General features: G+C 43.0%; 1 protein-coding gene across 1 annotated transcript; it reads right to left on the reverse strand.

The window, feature by feature from the left end:
- Nucleotides 1-8,723: 8,723 nt before the first annotated feature.
- Nucleotides 8,724-12,874, reverse strand: LOC124655755. Its single transcript, XM_047194606.1, has 12 exons — nucleotides 12,682-12,874; nucleotides 12,419-12,595; nucleotides 12,160-12,312; nucleotides 11,903-12,057; nucleotides 11,207-11,530; nucleotides 10,982-11,112; nucleotides 10,680-10,800; nucleotides 10,501-10,593; nucleotides 10,325-10,402; nucleotides 10,150-10,237; nucleotides 9,623-9,688; nucleotides 8,724-8,974 (listed from the first exon to the last, which is right to left on the reverse strand). Exons 1-12 carry the CDS (start codon nucleotides 12,872-12,874, stop codon nucleotides 8,901-8,903), a joined length of 1,653 nt encoding a protein of 550 aa, XP_047050562.1. The 3' UTR covers nucleotides 8,724-8,900.
- Between the last annotated feature and the right edge of the window lie 2,251 nt (nucleotides 12,875-15,125).

Here is a 15,125-nt window from a genome sequence, read left to right on the forward strand (position 1 = left end):
ACACATTCCTACCACCTTGGTAAGATCATGGAAGCTTGTGCCGACAATGAATTTGCCTCCCGGTTGAACACATACCATTCTCTATTGTGGTACAGATCAGGTTTTAATACTCGCAATAAAATGTGATCACATCAATAACAACTTGGCAGTAAAGTTTCAACAATAAAGTGAAAGATTTAAAAGATTTGCTCGTGCATGACATGGTGGACCAAATAAGGATCATGATCATGCGTTTGTGGGACTTGAGAGGAAGACTTGGTGATATGTTAGAAGGGGACAAGCTTCCAAAGAAGCAGGTACAAGCAGTGGTCAACAAGAGTAGAAACCTTTCACATCTATCTGTTGAGAAATCCTCCTTATTTGATGCCGAAGTTAAAGATGCAAGGAGTGTCAAGAGGCATGTGGTAAACATTGAGTTGCAGGAGTGCACTTGCCTAGAGTGGCAACACACTGGAAAACCATGTGAGCATGCCATAATTTTTTTGGCATCTAAACCCAGTGTTAAATATGCACCCATATTTGCATGAGTATTACTCAAGACAAAAGTTTAAGGCTGCATATGCAACTCCAATTCCAGCCCTGATCGACCAATCTCAGTGGCCTGAGGTGGATATAGAATTTACACCGTGTCCCCCTCTGAGTAAAAGAAAGGCTGGGAGGCCCAAACAGAGCAGATACAAAGCTTGGTTTGAGAAGGGGGTTGTAGTAAGAAGGGGAAAAAGGAAAAACCGTAAAAGCCTAAAAGGGCTCAAAAAGGTAACAAAAACAGGTGCAAGTTGTGTGAGGAACTTGGGCATAGAATTGGTTCCCCAAAATGCCGTTACACTCCCGTACAACCAAAGTATGTTAATGTTAATTCTCCAATTTATGTACCTTGTTTCATTTGCTTATTTCAAGATCTAATTTATATCCTTGTTCAGAGGAAGCGTGGAGAAAAAGCCCCACCTCTTGTTGTTGAACAAGGTGCTAGCCAATGAAAAAGCCAAGACTCAATGGCTATAGAAAGAAAAGAAACAGCTTGGTCAATGCACCAGTGCCGATGAACCTGTTTCGCAGCTACTTCGTTGCCTCAACCAGATTTGACTATTGAGTTGCCGGATGAACCCGTTCCGGAGGTTATGATGAATTCCGAACCTGTTCTAGAGGTTGTGCTCAATTCTCGAAGCTCGGAGGTTATGCCCGATGTGCCCGTGGCTGCCGATGTGCCCGTGCCTCAGGAGGTTATGCCTCGTGCCGATTTTCCTATGGCTGCCGATGTGCTTGTGCCTCGTGCCGATGTGCAAAAGATGAGGGGGCCTAGTGGTTGCGGCAAAAAGTTCAGGAGTATGAACAAACTATGCTATGGTACCGCAATGAGAAGTGGTAGGAAGAAGCAGAAGAAATAGTTTGATGTAATGGTTTTAAACTTATGTGCTATGGTGTGGAAACTTATTATTTGTAATTTGAATAGATTTCAAATTTGAACCAATTTCAAATTTGAACCAAATTTGAAAGTTGACATCATTTTTGATGTTGCAATGCTATTTGAATGTTATGCACTAGTTTATGCACTAGTTTGTTATAACTTGTTAATCAATTGGACAATTTTGTGGAGTAACTCATTTTCATCAGCTTTAATGAAAGATGTGTTCAAAAACGGCCTCCGGTGAGGGTAAACGACCCCATTTCTAAGCAACTTTTTTTTCAACCTTGTCTAAATCATCTTATGTTACTTGAGTTGTTGCTAGATGATATAAGAAGACAATGTGAGCAGGATTCATATTTTTTTGAATTTTTTTAAATTTTTTATCCTCATTTCAAATCTGGTCAAAGCTATGGTTTGACTAGCATTAAAACATGGTCAAAACACAAAATTGAGAAATGAAGCATGGATCCTTCTTACTTACACCTAAATGAACCTATTTCCAAGTTTTGGTTCCATTCCATGATTCAAAGTTCAAACCCTTCTCTCAAATCCTCGACTTTGTACTGCAGAGTTCAAGATATCACACTCGTACACATGATTTTTTCGTTACAATGTATCTACACCATGTTTATCAACTTGAGTTGTTGCTAGATGATATAAGAAGACAATGTGAGCAGGATTCATATTTTTTTGAATTTTTTTGAATTTTTTATCCTCATTTCAAATCTGGTCAAAGCTATGGTTTGACTAGCATTAAAACATGGTCAAAACACAAAATTGAGAAATGAAGCATGGATCCTTCTTACTTACACCTAAATGAACCTATTTCCAAGTTTTGGTTCCATTCCATGATTCAAAGTTCAAACCCTTCTCTCAAATCCTCGACTTTGTACCTAGAGAGTTCAAGATATCACACTGTACACATGATTTTTTCATTACAATGTATCTACACCATGTTTATCAACTTGAGTTGTTGCTAGATGATATAAGAAGACAATGTGAGCAGGATTCATATTTTTTTGAATTTTTTTGAATTTTTTATCCTCATTTCAAATCTGGTCAAAGCTATGGTTTGACTAGCATTAAAACATGGTCAAAACACAAAATTGAGAAATGAAGCATGGATCCTTCTTACTTACACCTAAATGAACCTATTTCCAAGTTTTGGTTCCATTCCATGATTCAAAGTTCAAACCCTTCTCTCAAATCCTCGACTTTGTACTGCAGAGTTCAAGATATCACACTCGTACACATGATTTTTTCGTTACAATGTATCTACACCATGTTTATCAACTTGAGTTGTTGCTAGATGATATAAGAAGACAATGTGACCAGGATTCATATTTTTTTGAATTTTTTTGAATTTTTTATCCTCATTTCAAATCGGTCAAAGCTATGGTTTGACTAGCATTAAAACATGGTCAAAACACAAAATTGAGAAATGAAGCATGGATCCTTCTTACTTACACCTAAATGAACCTATTTCCAAGTTTTGGTTCCATTCCATGATTCAAAGTTCAAACCCTTCTCTCAAATCCTCGACTTTGTACTACAGAGTTCAAGATATCACACTCGTACACATGATTTTTTCGTTACAATGTATCTACACCATGTTTATCAACTTGAGTTGTTGCTAGATGATATAAGAAGACAATGTGAGCAGGATTCATATTTTTTTGAATTTTTTTGAATTTTTTATCCTCATTTCAAATCTGCTGGCCAGCCTAACCCTAACGACCAATCCGACCGTCGCCTAACCCGAGGACCAACCGCATTCGTCCGATCTCGTGCTTCTAGAAGGATTCCGCGCGGCCGGCGAGCGTGATCCGTGGGAGGACTAGTTCTCGAATCTGATTGGCTGCCATCTATTCTCTCGTTTGGGCTGAGCTCGGATCCTTTTGACCGCCGGGCCGAATCGTGTCGCCTCCCGGAGAGCCCGCGCCCGACCGAGCCATCGAGCAGAACGCCCACGTCGGCATGCATGTCCCATGCAGCGTCGCAGACACAGCCTATTGTCTTGTAGAGTGCAGCCTCCTAGTCTCAGACCTTGCCACTCCTTTTAAAGAGTACACATAAAATACTAGGGGAGCAACGGTAAAACCAACGGTAACAAAACTTACTTTATTTTATTCAACTAATTATCGTCCGTCATAACAAAACTGATTTTGTTTTATCCAACTCTTTTTCATGTGTCTTTCTCAAATACAAGCATAACATACTTAGTTTCTTCAAAATCAAATCATGCTTGTGTGTCATTGCCAAATCCAAACATAACAAAACTCGTTTTGATTTATTTAACTCATTTTCGTGTGTCTTTGCCAAGTACAAACATAACATACTTAGTTTTTGAAATTAGATCATGCTTATGTGTCATTGCAATATCCAAACATATGATAACTCATTTTAATTTATCCAAATCATTTTGGTGTGTCTTTGCCAAATACAAGAATAACATATTTAGTTTCTTGAAAATCAAATCGTGCTTGTGTGTCATTGCCAAATCCAAACATACCAAAACTCATTTTGGTTTATTCAACTCATTTTTCGTGTGTGTTTGCCAAATACAAGCATAACATAGTTTCTTTAAATCAACTCATTTTCGTGTCTATTTTACAAACTCATTTTATTTTAGTCGATTCATTTTCTTAATACTCTACTTTAAGTGCAAACGGTCATGTACAAACATACACAAGCAAATCAGAAGGGCATCTTTTTTCAGCCCCGCCCGCGTAGTACCGTAGCTATTTATTACGTCTCGGACCCGTGTCGCCCGTCGGTGTCGCAGGTGCGGGGGGAGGCGTGCTCTCTTTCAGCGGGCGCAGACACATTGGCGGGCAGTGCGGTGCGGACGTGCCATCGTTTCAAGCAAACACGGGCATGCAAACGACCACGGGTCATGCTCATCCATTTAATTTTCTCACACGCCCTCCCCCTTCTCCTTCTCTTTCACACGATGCCTCCGTCCACTCCCCTTCCTCTGGCTATTTAAGGGCACCCATCGCCTTCCTCTTCGCCACTCACCACTACTCTCTCCTTCTCTCAAGCCGCAACCGTCCTATCCGTGCCCTAGCCCTAGCCACCACCAAGCCCATGGCGTTCACCCACCCAACTTACCGTCTCCCGCGACCGTCCCGGAGCGCGAGTTCCCGGCGGGAGTCATTGTGGAGAACCAACTCCGTGTGTGGACCATTTCTAGGTGGAGGACTGGTAGGGAACTTGCGGAGGTATTCCTCTCGCAAGGCTACCGCCACCTCAACCTTCCTCGCGGCGCGCCGCCCATGTTCCACCTCGACGGGTACTTCGACGGCGCGGGCAACGGTCAACTCCCGGTCGGCCTCGCCGTCCGCTTCGTCACCCCCCACGACGCCTTCTTCCTTCTTGGTAAGGTGTTTTGGTGTGGATGCGAGTTCATCGCATTCACAACCTACAACATCTTCACCAATTTCACCGCAATCTTCCCTCTCTCGGGAACATGCACTCCCTCCCCTACAACTTCCACTACCCGCCCACCACCCCCATCACCATCGAGGAGGAGGAGGAGTGACCACCGGAGGAGCCAAGCCAAGGAGGAGCCAAGCCAAGGAGGAGCCAAGGAGGAGCCAAGGATGACGGCGTCGCGTCTTCTTTTAATGTTTTCTAGTTTTTATTATCTATTGTCGTTGTGTGTGTTTTTTATCGTGTGAGTTTGTATCGTGTGAGTTTGTACCGTGTGCTTCCTTGGGCATATATGCCCCACTTTATCTATTCTATTTAATTTCAATGTTTTATGAGTATTCTTATTTAATTTTCATGTGGTAAAACATTTATGCATTTGGTAAAACATTTGTGCATCACATTGCTCAATCCTAACCCTTAAACATCTACAACTGAGAAAAGAGTATCAAATGAAAAACCCAGGCCGTGCTTTACATTTAACTTAACAGAGCCGGGCCACAGTGGTTAGGTCTCAATCCTTTTTTTCGTTTACGTACGCAACCCGCTTTACATTTAGCTTAACAGGCCGGCCAGTGCCCAGGCCGCTTCTCTTTTCCTCCACTTCTTTTCATCTATTTCTTTTTTATTTTTTCTTTTGCTTCTCATTTTCTCGTGCTCAAATTTGAATGTTACTCATTTTATTTACAAAACTTTATAATACAATTTGCTCATTGCCTTATATTGAAGGCTACATAACAATGCACTTTGTTCTTCTATCACAAAAACACCGCACGTTGAACGGTAATTAACATTGCACAAAAAATAAATTGCAACTCATTCTTCACGGTCATCTAGATGGAAATCAAACAGGGGTGCCCTGTCATTCATATCTAACCGCATCGTCTATCGACTAATGATCAGCACATAAGCAATCCCAAGAGCAATTACACAAATATAAAAGAATGCAGCCATCATATTATCCTCGCTTCTTCGTAACCACGAGTTTCTTTATCTGCTTGTGCATCTGCTTCAGCTCATTCAACTCAGCTACCTTGAATTCTTCCCCATTCCCAACCGTTGAAGCAAGCCCGCCGGTGGTGGGAGCTACAAATTTGTCCAACATCAGCCCCAGGGATGCGCCTTCACCTTGAATTCTATCGATGTACTCGTCCAACCACTCAAAATGCTTGCAACTGCGTAGATCCTGAAACCAATTCCCAAATCAGAACGATGAACCCTAATTCCCAAATCGGAAATATGAACCCTAATTCCCAAATCGGCTCAAAAAGCAGAAATTGGACACACCAAAATGAAATTGGGAGAGGTATAACCAAGATCTGACCTTCCCCAGCTCTGGCTTGCTGTCGCACTTGACATACTCGCGCCCAAAATTGCCGTGCGTGTCGGACATGGTGACACGCCGCTTCGGGGTGCGGTACGGGGGCAATCCGGGCACCTCGTCATCGGCAGCTGGACCATACTGCGGCCAGCGGGATTGGGAGGATGAAGCGCTCGACATCTGCCGCCGCGATTTCTCGCCGGAGCCCGAGAAGAAGAGGGGAGAGGGGTGGAAGGTGCGGGCAACGGTCGGAATGGTGGCGTCGGATGGCTCCGGGGAGTGGCGGCTCTGTTTTCAGTTGTTAGTTGTGGGTCCCACGCCGTGACGTGGACAACCGGTGGATCCCGCGCTTGAGGCCCCTCGGCTGATGTGTATAAGTTGTGGGACCCGCGCTTGAGGCCCCTCGGCTGATGTGTATAAGTTGTGGGACCCGCGAGGATCACATAATACTACCACTAACCTGTGTCTGGGCCGAGTGTCGCACATAGGCTATTTGGGCCATCTCAGCTGTCGCATGAGAGCTATATCCACCAACAACGTCGCATTCTGGACGCGTTTCTTCAACGACGTCGCATAGGAGCTATTGACCCATTTTAGCTGAATGTGTGGTCAGTAAATCTGTAGATAATGTTGAACATTACTGAACTCATGGTAACTATTCCCTGTTGAAAAAACCCGAATTGAAATGCTAGGCAGTTCACCTCTAGGAGTAGTGATCTCGGTTGAGTTAAATGTTATGATCGAGTATGGATATATAATCTGCTACAGCAGGTTAAGTTAGTCTCGTCTTACTAAGTTAGTTGTGCCAATTGATTGTTTGGGTTCTATCCTTCCTCGGTTTCCTTTGAATCACGCTGCTGTCATTTTTGAATACAGTGATGTTCATGGTACTGTGTAGTAGTAGTAGTAGTAGTATCCCGAAGAACAGTGATCTTGTCCTTGCTTATTGATCGTTTAGCTGGTTAAGGCACTTTCTCTTTGCTGCGTCATTGAATCCGGTTTCGCCTAAGTTCCTGCAATTGTCGATCAGCGGTAGCTTGAAGTGATGATGAGACTATATCAAGAATGGTCAGTAGAGTTTTCCCTATGTTTTCTTTGCATGCTACTCCCTAATTGCTTCTCGATCTGCCTAGTATGCAACCTCCTGAAGGGAGAAATGGGAGTCCTGGCCGGTTCCTCCATATAGTTTCTCAGTACAATTTTACGAAACTTTTAAACATGTCTTTTGACTGAAGATTATTGGTGTCATACTAACATGTCCTGTTCAAAGATCTTGAGGTGACTTGTTGGTCTGTTTACATGTAGGAGTAGTGGTATTGATTGAGGTAAATACATTGATGTGCTTGGTACTATGTATGTAGCATACTGAAGAATGGTGACCCATTCGATTGGGAGGTTTATTGTCTTGTTTGTGCTTGCTTGCTGATCAGTTACCCCAGTGGTAATGTCGTAAATTATCTGTTCACTGTGTCTTTTATACTGGTTGTGGCTAAGTAGTTGTTGATAAACAACACCTGAAAGCGAGGATGATAGTGCCAGACCATATGAAGAATGGATAGCAGAGTTTGTTCTGTGTTTCGCTTGCATGCTCATTGGTTCATCTACATCATCAGAGCAGAAATGAAACTCTGGCCAGTTCATCCATTGTACAAAATTCATCCATCTGTCCTTGGTACAATGTACTGGAAATGTCATTTAGTTGAATATAGAGACAATGTCGGTCGATCTGGAGACAATGTTGAATATTACTGAAGTCATGGTAAACTATTCTCTGTAAAAAAATAACCGCAAACTGAACTGCTGGGCAGGGTGCATCTAGGAGTAATGATCTGATTGGGTTGATGAATGTTATGATCTAGTATATATGGATACCCTGCTACTGTAACTTAAGTTGGCTACAAGTTAGTGGTGACCGGCTTGTCTCACGAGGAAGCTACACATTGGTGGTGACTTTTTTTTTTTACAAATATAAACAATGGATGACTTCGAATGAAGCAAAAAAGAAAAATGAAGATTACAGCAGAGTCGCTAACTCTGTGGTGCCAGCATTTGTAGAACTAAGTACCAGCACAGAGGCCTATTTAGGGCAGGCCGGTGGAGATGCTCCGAGGCACGCTCAAAGCCGAGCTCCCTTTGCACCAATTTTTATGCATGCTTGTTACGAGTTCCTCTAGCTTCCGAGCTAAGCTTGCCAGGAGTAGGCTGCAAGCAGCATGTGGTGCGTCGAGCGTGCTGATGGAGTACCTCGCTATCTTTGGCCTCCCAATTGCCAGCTCGGCCCATGGAAGAAAAGGCAGGGTGCATTAAAACGACGAGGTAAGCTCAGAAAATAAAACTGGCGAGGCCAACTTAGCAAGACGAAACTAACTTTACTTACTGTGGCAGAACACATATGCATGCTCGATCATAGCAGGATATGCATAATGTGTGCTTAACCACATCCAGTTTCAAATATGCAATGAAGAGACAATAGTAAAATCACAAGGACATAACCAGTCGAGACAATTAACTTATCAACAAGCGAGCACAAATAAGACACTAAACATCCAATCAAGACTACTCCTACACGTAGTTAAACAGAGCAACAGACCATCTCAGGATCTTTGAACATAAGATGTTACTGTGACCCCAGTAATATTACACATCATCTCTTTGGGGTACACCATGTATTCAGCCAAAAGACATGTTTAATTTTTGTAAACTCTACATATTACGGATGAACGAACCGACCAGAATCCCATTTCAGCTGAGCCAACTACACTTTTCTTCCTTTTGTGGCGGCTTCCAGTACCATCTTTTGTTGGAGTGGGCTGGGCCTGTATGAAATATTGTTCAGATTTCAGTACGTGCTGTTCATTCTGATATACTCCCTCCGTTCCAAAAATAAGTGTTGCATATTTGTCTAGATTCACCGTATCTAGACACATTTTAGTGTGTACATACATGCAAATCTAGACAAACTTGCGACACTTATTTTGGAACGGAGGGCTAGATAGCAACACTTGAATAAAAGGGAAACAGGTAACACTTTTCCTCTTAAGACTAGTGGGATCAAACTTTACCAATGTAGAGAGATCACCATCGAGGTTTACAACGAGTTGTTCGAGAGAGGCCTAGCCTCAGGGCCAGGGGGGATACTACATAATGTTTTGTGATTTCTATTTTTCTTGCTGAAGTGGTGGAATGCATGTTAATACTGCTCATGAATGCTCGACAATGCTAAAACAATGTGGTATGGTCTGTTCTGTTTTCATGCTTGTGGGTTTCAGTTCAGATAGTGCAAATTTAAAATGATTTACTCATGCTTGTGTGCATATTATATGTTTCTCTCAAATTACTTCATATGACATTAAGGTTATGTGCTATGTTGTTTCATAACATCCAACAATTTGAATTTTGGTGTTTGTACTACATTTTGCTAATATATTAGTAGATATGTGCACGTTTACGTTTACTTTACTTACCTGCCACATTTTGGCTAGATTGGCCTGAAGCAGACATCCCTTCTATAGCAGTGATGGGGTAAGTTCCTACACAAATAAAAACATCTTTATTAAGACGAATGCGATCACTTTACTGACATGCACATTTGAAAAGAACAAAGTGAAACGCCAGCCCCATCTAATAAAACAAAAGTACGATACCAGTCACAAAAAACAGTAAGAACTAGGGGTGGCTGCCGGCTGAGCACAATAAGTGGAGACACCAGCCCAGCAGAACTCAGATGAGCAAGCCGAAATAGTGAGATATTTCTTAATATGATTTCTGTAATTACATTTTCCTCTATGTGAGGCCTAGTTTAAGATTTCACATTGGCCCCCCTCAATTTCTAAGCTACGACCTGCATGAATATAATCGACAAGTCTACTGCATAACAGATATAACCTTCAAGTTTGATTTAAAACATACTAAATCTACAGAAGCAGCAAATGTGATAACTTCAGATCGCAATCAGAATTGACTAAGCTATGTTAAAAGAGGAGATGTTTACTTCTTTTAACGACCTCTCCACCATCTGATACATCTACAATCAAACTTATATTTCTTCGGAGACGTTCCTCTGCGTGAAATACTTGAATCTGTAACGTCATAAGTATTCGTTAGTGCTATGATCGCCATTAATCAAGCAAATCAAAGCTAAAAGTTCAAGCTTAAAAGTAACTTACTGAAACATCTATTTTCTCATTCAGTTGACCTCCTTGATCTAAATGGTCCCTGCATCTGTCCAGCAACATGTTTTCCAACTAAAAAAATAAATACAAAAGTCAAGAGCATGAAGTGCGCAATATAAATATATAATATCATTCCATTTTATTTGAAACTTATTTATATATGCACCTACCTCAACTGTAGTAGATACGCGTTCTCCATTAAAACGTTCAATAATATCACCAATGCAGATTCCAAGTTTCTCAGCATGTGATTCTTTTGACACCTAATGTCCAATTACCACGATTACTCCACAATATGCATATCAGGAACAGTTCTAGCAATACTAAATAACAGGAAACAACTATATACCTCTTTAACAATAAGGCCATCCTCGATTTTATACATGCGCCACATGTTCTCAATTTGTATTGGGTCTAGAAACTTGATGGAACTAAATTTCATTCCTAAATGGAGCCGAGGGATGCAGCACCTTTACCAAACATAATCATTAAAACATCAACAACACATATAAAGATGGTATACGGAAGAATCCTTAATCAAGGTGGAAATGTAAAAGCCATGCATGGAAACAATCATTAATCAAGTAAATTGTGTTTATCAACTCAAATAACCAAGTAGAAAAAACAAAAACACCATGGGGAAAGTCGTACCGAAACTTGCGCCACAAATCCACGCATTTATCCAAGATACAAGAAGGTACAAAAGAATTTTCAAGGTTCTTGTTAACCAGTCCAGAGACCTTCCCATCCAAATCAATGACAGACCCTCCATCGTCATCACACTACAATAGTGGACAAATATATAACAACAATTACAACTCACAACAACAAAATAGCAGCATTGAATTGTAAACCATAAGAGTTGGAATTAAGTACCTTGTCATTTTTTTCATGGGAAATGTAATTATCCTTCTTTTGATGGGAAAGAAAATCATTTTTTTGATGGAGAAAGTACATGTAGTGATGCCTCTCATAAATTACTGGATTCCGATCTTCCACCCTACCATGGGTTATCCTTAAATTCATATGGTCATCTCTTCCAAGCCTGAAAACGTCTTGGCCACAATGCACGCTGTCACTGAAAAGGGGCAACTCAACCTGTTCATCCACTCTAACCTTAAAAAAGGCAAGATCATAATGCTCCTGGTGGTAGAGGTAATGGCCATCTGCAGTGGTGCCATCCAGCAAGTGAACAATAACCTGAAACAGCAGCTACAAATATTATGACACTAAACTACCATTTGAGTTTAGCAAACAAGACATGATAAATACTTGGTAGCTAACACAAAGGTCCTGCTCGCAAGACTGACATAATGTGTGTGTGTTGTTTCCTTGTTTTACTTCTCTCTCTGGTACTAATTGTACAGGGCATATACACGTATTTATATATATGCAGCTTAAACATGAATAAATTTCAACAATCCAAAACAAGAATTTACGCTGAATAGGTAACCTGGTTTCAGTGCCACGGTTGATTAATTAATCAGTTTAAAGTAGTGCTATTAGTTCATACTATAAGACAGAACAAACAATACAAGTGAATAAATGAAGGATGTTAAGAAAGGAACTCACGTTAGATTTAGTATTGTACTCATCTCTGCCTTCCCAGTGGTTTTTCGTGGGATGCTTTGATCGGATCAGATGCGCGGTCGTCAAAACGATGCCTGTCTTGCTCTCCTCCTCCCAGTCAACCCACAAACCGCAGCAGCTGGCCAGCGGCTTCCCATCTGCAAATATCAATCGTCAGAAAATCACAACCGTTGGTCAGCCCCCCATCTGCAAATATTAATCAGCACAAGCAAGCAAGATGCTACAACATACGCACGCACCGACAGAAGACGAGAGCCTGACGATAGATTTGGCAGCACGAAGCACCGCCTTTTTTGCAGGTTCACGGATCGGGAGAAGGTGCCTTTGATGAACCAGGCATGAAGGTTCGACCTTGGGATCACACGGCAAACTGAATAGGCGGTACCGGCTACCTGCAGAGAATGTAGAGCAAACTACTAACTAAGAATGCACAATGTGGGGTTGCATATTAACCTGATCAGAAGAGTAGAGGGATTGATTGGGGTAGTAGGGGTTTACGTAATTTTGCATTGTACTTGACTTCGGCCTCCTCGAAGGCGGCTAGTGTCGCTGGATAGGCAGTCGGGTCTTTTAGCTCGTCGGGGATGTAGGGCATGCTGATTGGAGATTTGGGCGTGAACTCATCCTCCTCCTCAACTGTCTGTGTTTGTGTCACGGACTCGTCCTGATCATCATCTGAAGAAAATCGGACACCGGGAAAAAGTGAACACCTAGTATGCAATAATTAATCTATCGGGAAATAGATTGGGGGAAAAGATTACCTCCAGCTCCTGTCATCTCTGGACGGGCAAGCTGGGCGAGCTCCATCTCCTCCCCCGTCGAAATTCTCTTCTTCTTTGCCTCCCTTTCCGTCTCGGAATCTGGCCCTCGGGAGTGCGGCCCCGACTCCCCCTCTTCTGAAGAGGAGCCTCGCTTCTTTGCCGCCTTCCCACGATCACGATGGCTGTCGTCCATCTTCTCGGCTAGCTCGGGAGCGTCTGCACCGTAGTGGGCGGGCTAGGGTTTTGGGGCTGAGGGAGGGGACCGGCGCGGCGCCGGAGGAGGGCACGACGACGAGTACTGCCTTGCGATCGATCCCGAACCGCTGTATCTGCTCGTTGGGTCGGGGATAGCAAGGCCTGTATGTACTGCCGGGCCGGGGATACGGACTGGACCTGGGCCGAACCACTCTCGAAGCCCATCCATTTATGTGTCTAGCAAAAAGAGAGGAGCACATGTGTCAAGAACCTGGCTGTTAGACAGTTTCAGTTTCGTCAGTTAACGGACGGCCACGATGAAGCGTACCCCTTCGATGCAATCCAAAGGCTGTAATTTGAATTTCCCTTTTTGAAACCTGTGCAAGTTTGTAATTCAAACCTGGAACAATCGTGGCTCCCCGGGGACTCTATATAACCTGGGAGAGAGGGTGGATGGGCGGCGCGATAATAAGAACCCTAATTATGTTTTCCAGTTATCTCTGTTCTTTATTTCCATTTATTTCCTTAATCGCAAATAACCAGTTCTTCCTTTATTTCTCCGCAATTCTCGCTTAGTTGTCTAGATCTGGATCCAAACCATGTCGGGATCCTGACAATTGGTATCAGAAGCGTTTTCCCCCGAGCGCTTGTCCACTTCCATCCACTCAGCCACTTAGATCCGGCGCAGACATCACTTAGATCTGCCAAGGAGGTGGGAAATTTTCGCCCCGCGGAAGAGATCCTCTAGCTCATGACGCATCGAAGAACAAGGTCTCAAGAGAGGATGGCGGCGGCGGCCGAAGAATCTGAGTTGTTAGCCGCAGCCCAACACCAAGCAGAGGAAGAAGAAGAGATCCAGGGTCGTCTGCCTCGCGAGGTTCTCAATCTGACCAGGCGTTTCGACCAACAGCAGCTGTCCATCGACACGCTGCAAGGTAATCTCTCCAAGCTTTCTGATATGGTTGCTCAGATTGCGATTGCTGTGAAGGTTTCCCCTCCTCCACCCAGCTCCACACCCGTAGATCCACAGCAGCCACAGTTCACCACACCTCCACCTCCTCCATAGAATCTGAGCCCAATTATGGAGGGATCTACACCCAATTCTTCCGTGCATCCACCATCCATGCTGAAAAATCACCAACACCAATCAAATCCTACACCTTTTCCACAGCCATACTTGCAAAAGGCAGAAACTTCATCCTCCACACCAAGCCAGATTCACCAAACCACCTCCCCACACTCCCACCCACACCTATACAACCAGCAAACTCAGACTGGGTACAATCACCAGCCATACACAGCATACACCCCACCACAATACCCAACCAACAACTACTACCCTCCTCCACAGCAGCAACATCCTTATCAACCAATTCATCAAGGATACTACCATTACCCTCCACCACCAGCTCCATACATACCACCTCACAACTACTACACTACACCTCCTACCCCTTACCCCTACCCACCACCACCCCCCACAAACACTACACCCACCTACCAACCACAGAACAACACACAGCAGCACTTACCCCACACCATCAATACCACCAACCAGGAACCTTATATTAGGACCCCGAGTGTGGAAATTCCCTTATTTTTTGGTGATAATGCTAAGAATTGGATTGATGAGTGTGAAGGAATTTTTACCCTGGCTGGTATCAGCAATGAAGGCAAGGTAAAATGGGCTCATGCACACATCAGAGGCAAAGCAAAGACTTGGCTGACTGGTACAATATTAACATCTATTTGCTCAACTGGCACCAGTTCTGTGACCTATTGTGTGAAAGATTCCCTGAAGCTGGTGAGCATGAATCTATGGAACAATTTCAACACCTGAAACAAACCACCACAGTCAACCAGTATATCGACAGTTTTGAGGAATACATGATCAATATGCAGAGAGATCACTCCTACTTGACTGATAATTTCTTTCTGCTCCGGTTCATCAGTGGACTGAAAGAAACTATCAAGCATGATGTCAAGAGTCACAACCCCTCCACACTGAAGTCTTCATATTGGCACACAAGGCAACAGGAAATGGCTTATCTGGCAACCACCAAGAAAATCTTTTTTCCACAGCAAAACTTGAGAATACAAACAGCTGCTGTACACAGACCTGCAGTTATTCAGAGAGACAACAAACCGAAGCAACACTGGATAAGATAAAAGACAGAGGGAAGTGCTGGTACTGCCCTGAACAGTGGAATTATGGCCACAAATGCAACAATATGAAGAGTATTGTACAT

This window comes from Lolium rigidum, chromosome 5, assembly GCF_022539505.1.
Source record: "Lolium rigidum isolate FL_2022 chromosome 5, APGP_CSIRO_Lrig_0.1, whole genome shotgun sequence".
NCBI classification, from domain to species: domain Eukaryota; kingdom Viridiplantae; phylum Streptophyta; class Magnoliopsida; order Poales; family Poaceae; genus Lolium; species Lolium rigidum.

Bases quoted from the DNA above. Each gene is read 5' to 3' on its own strand.
- LOC124655755 (XM_047194606.1), bottom strand. From the start codon at position 12,874: ATGGACGACAGCCATCGTGATCGTGGGAAGGCGGCAAAGAAGCGAGGC. The intron at 12,058-12,159 runs GTGCGTGCGTAT...TGATATTTGCAG, and splicing joins CAGGCTCTCGTCTTCTGTCG to ATGGGAAGCCGCTGGCCAGC. The intron at 10,801-10,981 runs GTACGACTTTCC...TGTTTGGTAAAG, and splicing joins GATTTGTGGCGCAAGTTTCG to GTGCTGCATCCCTCGGCTCC.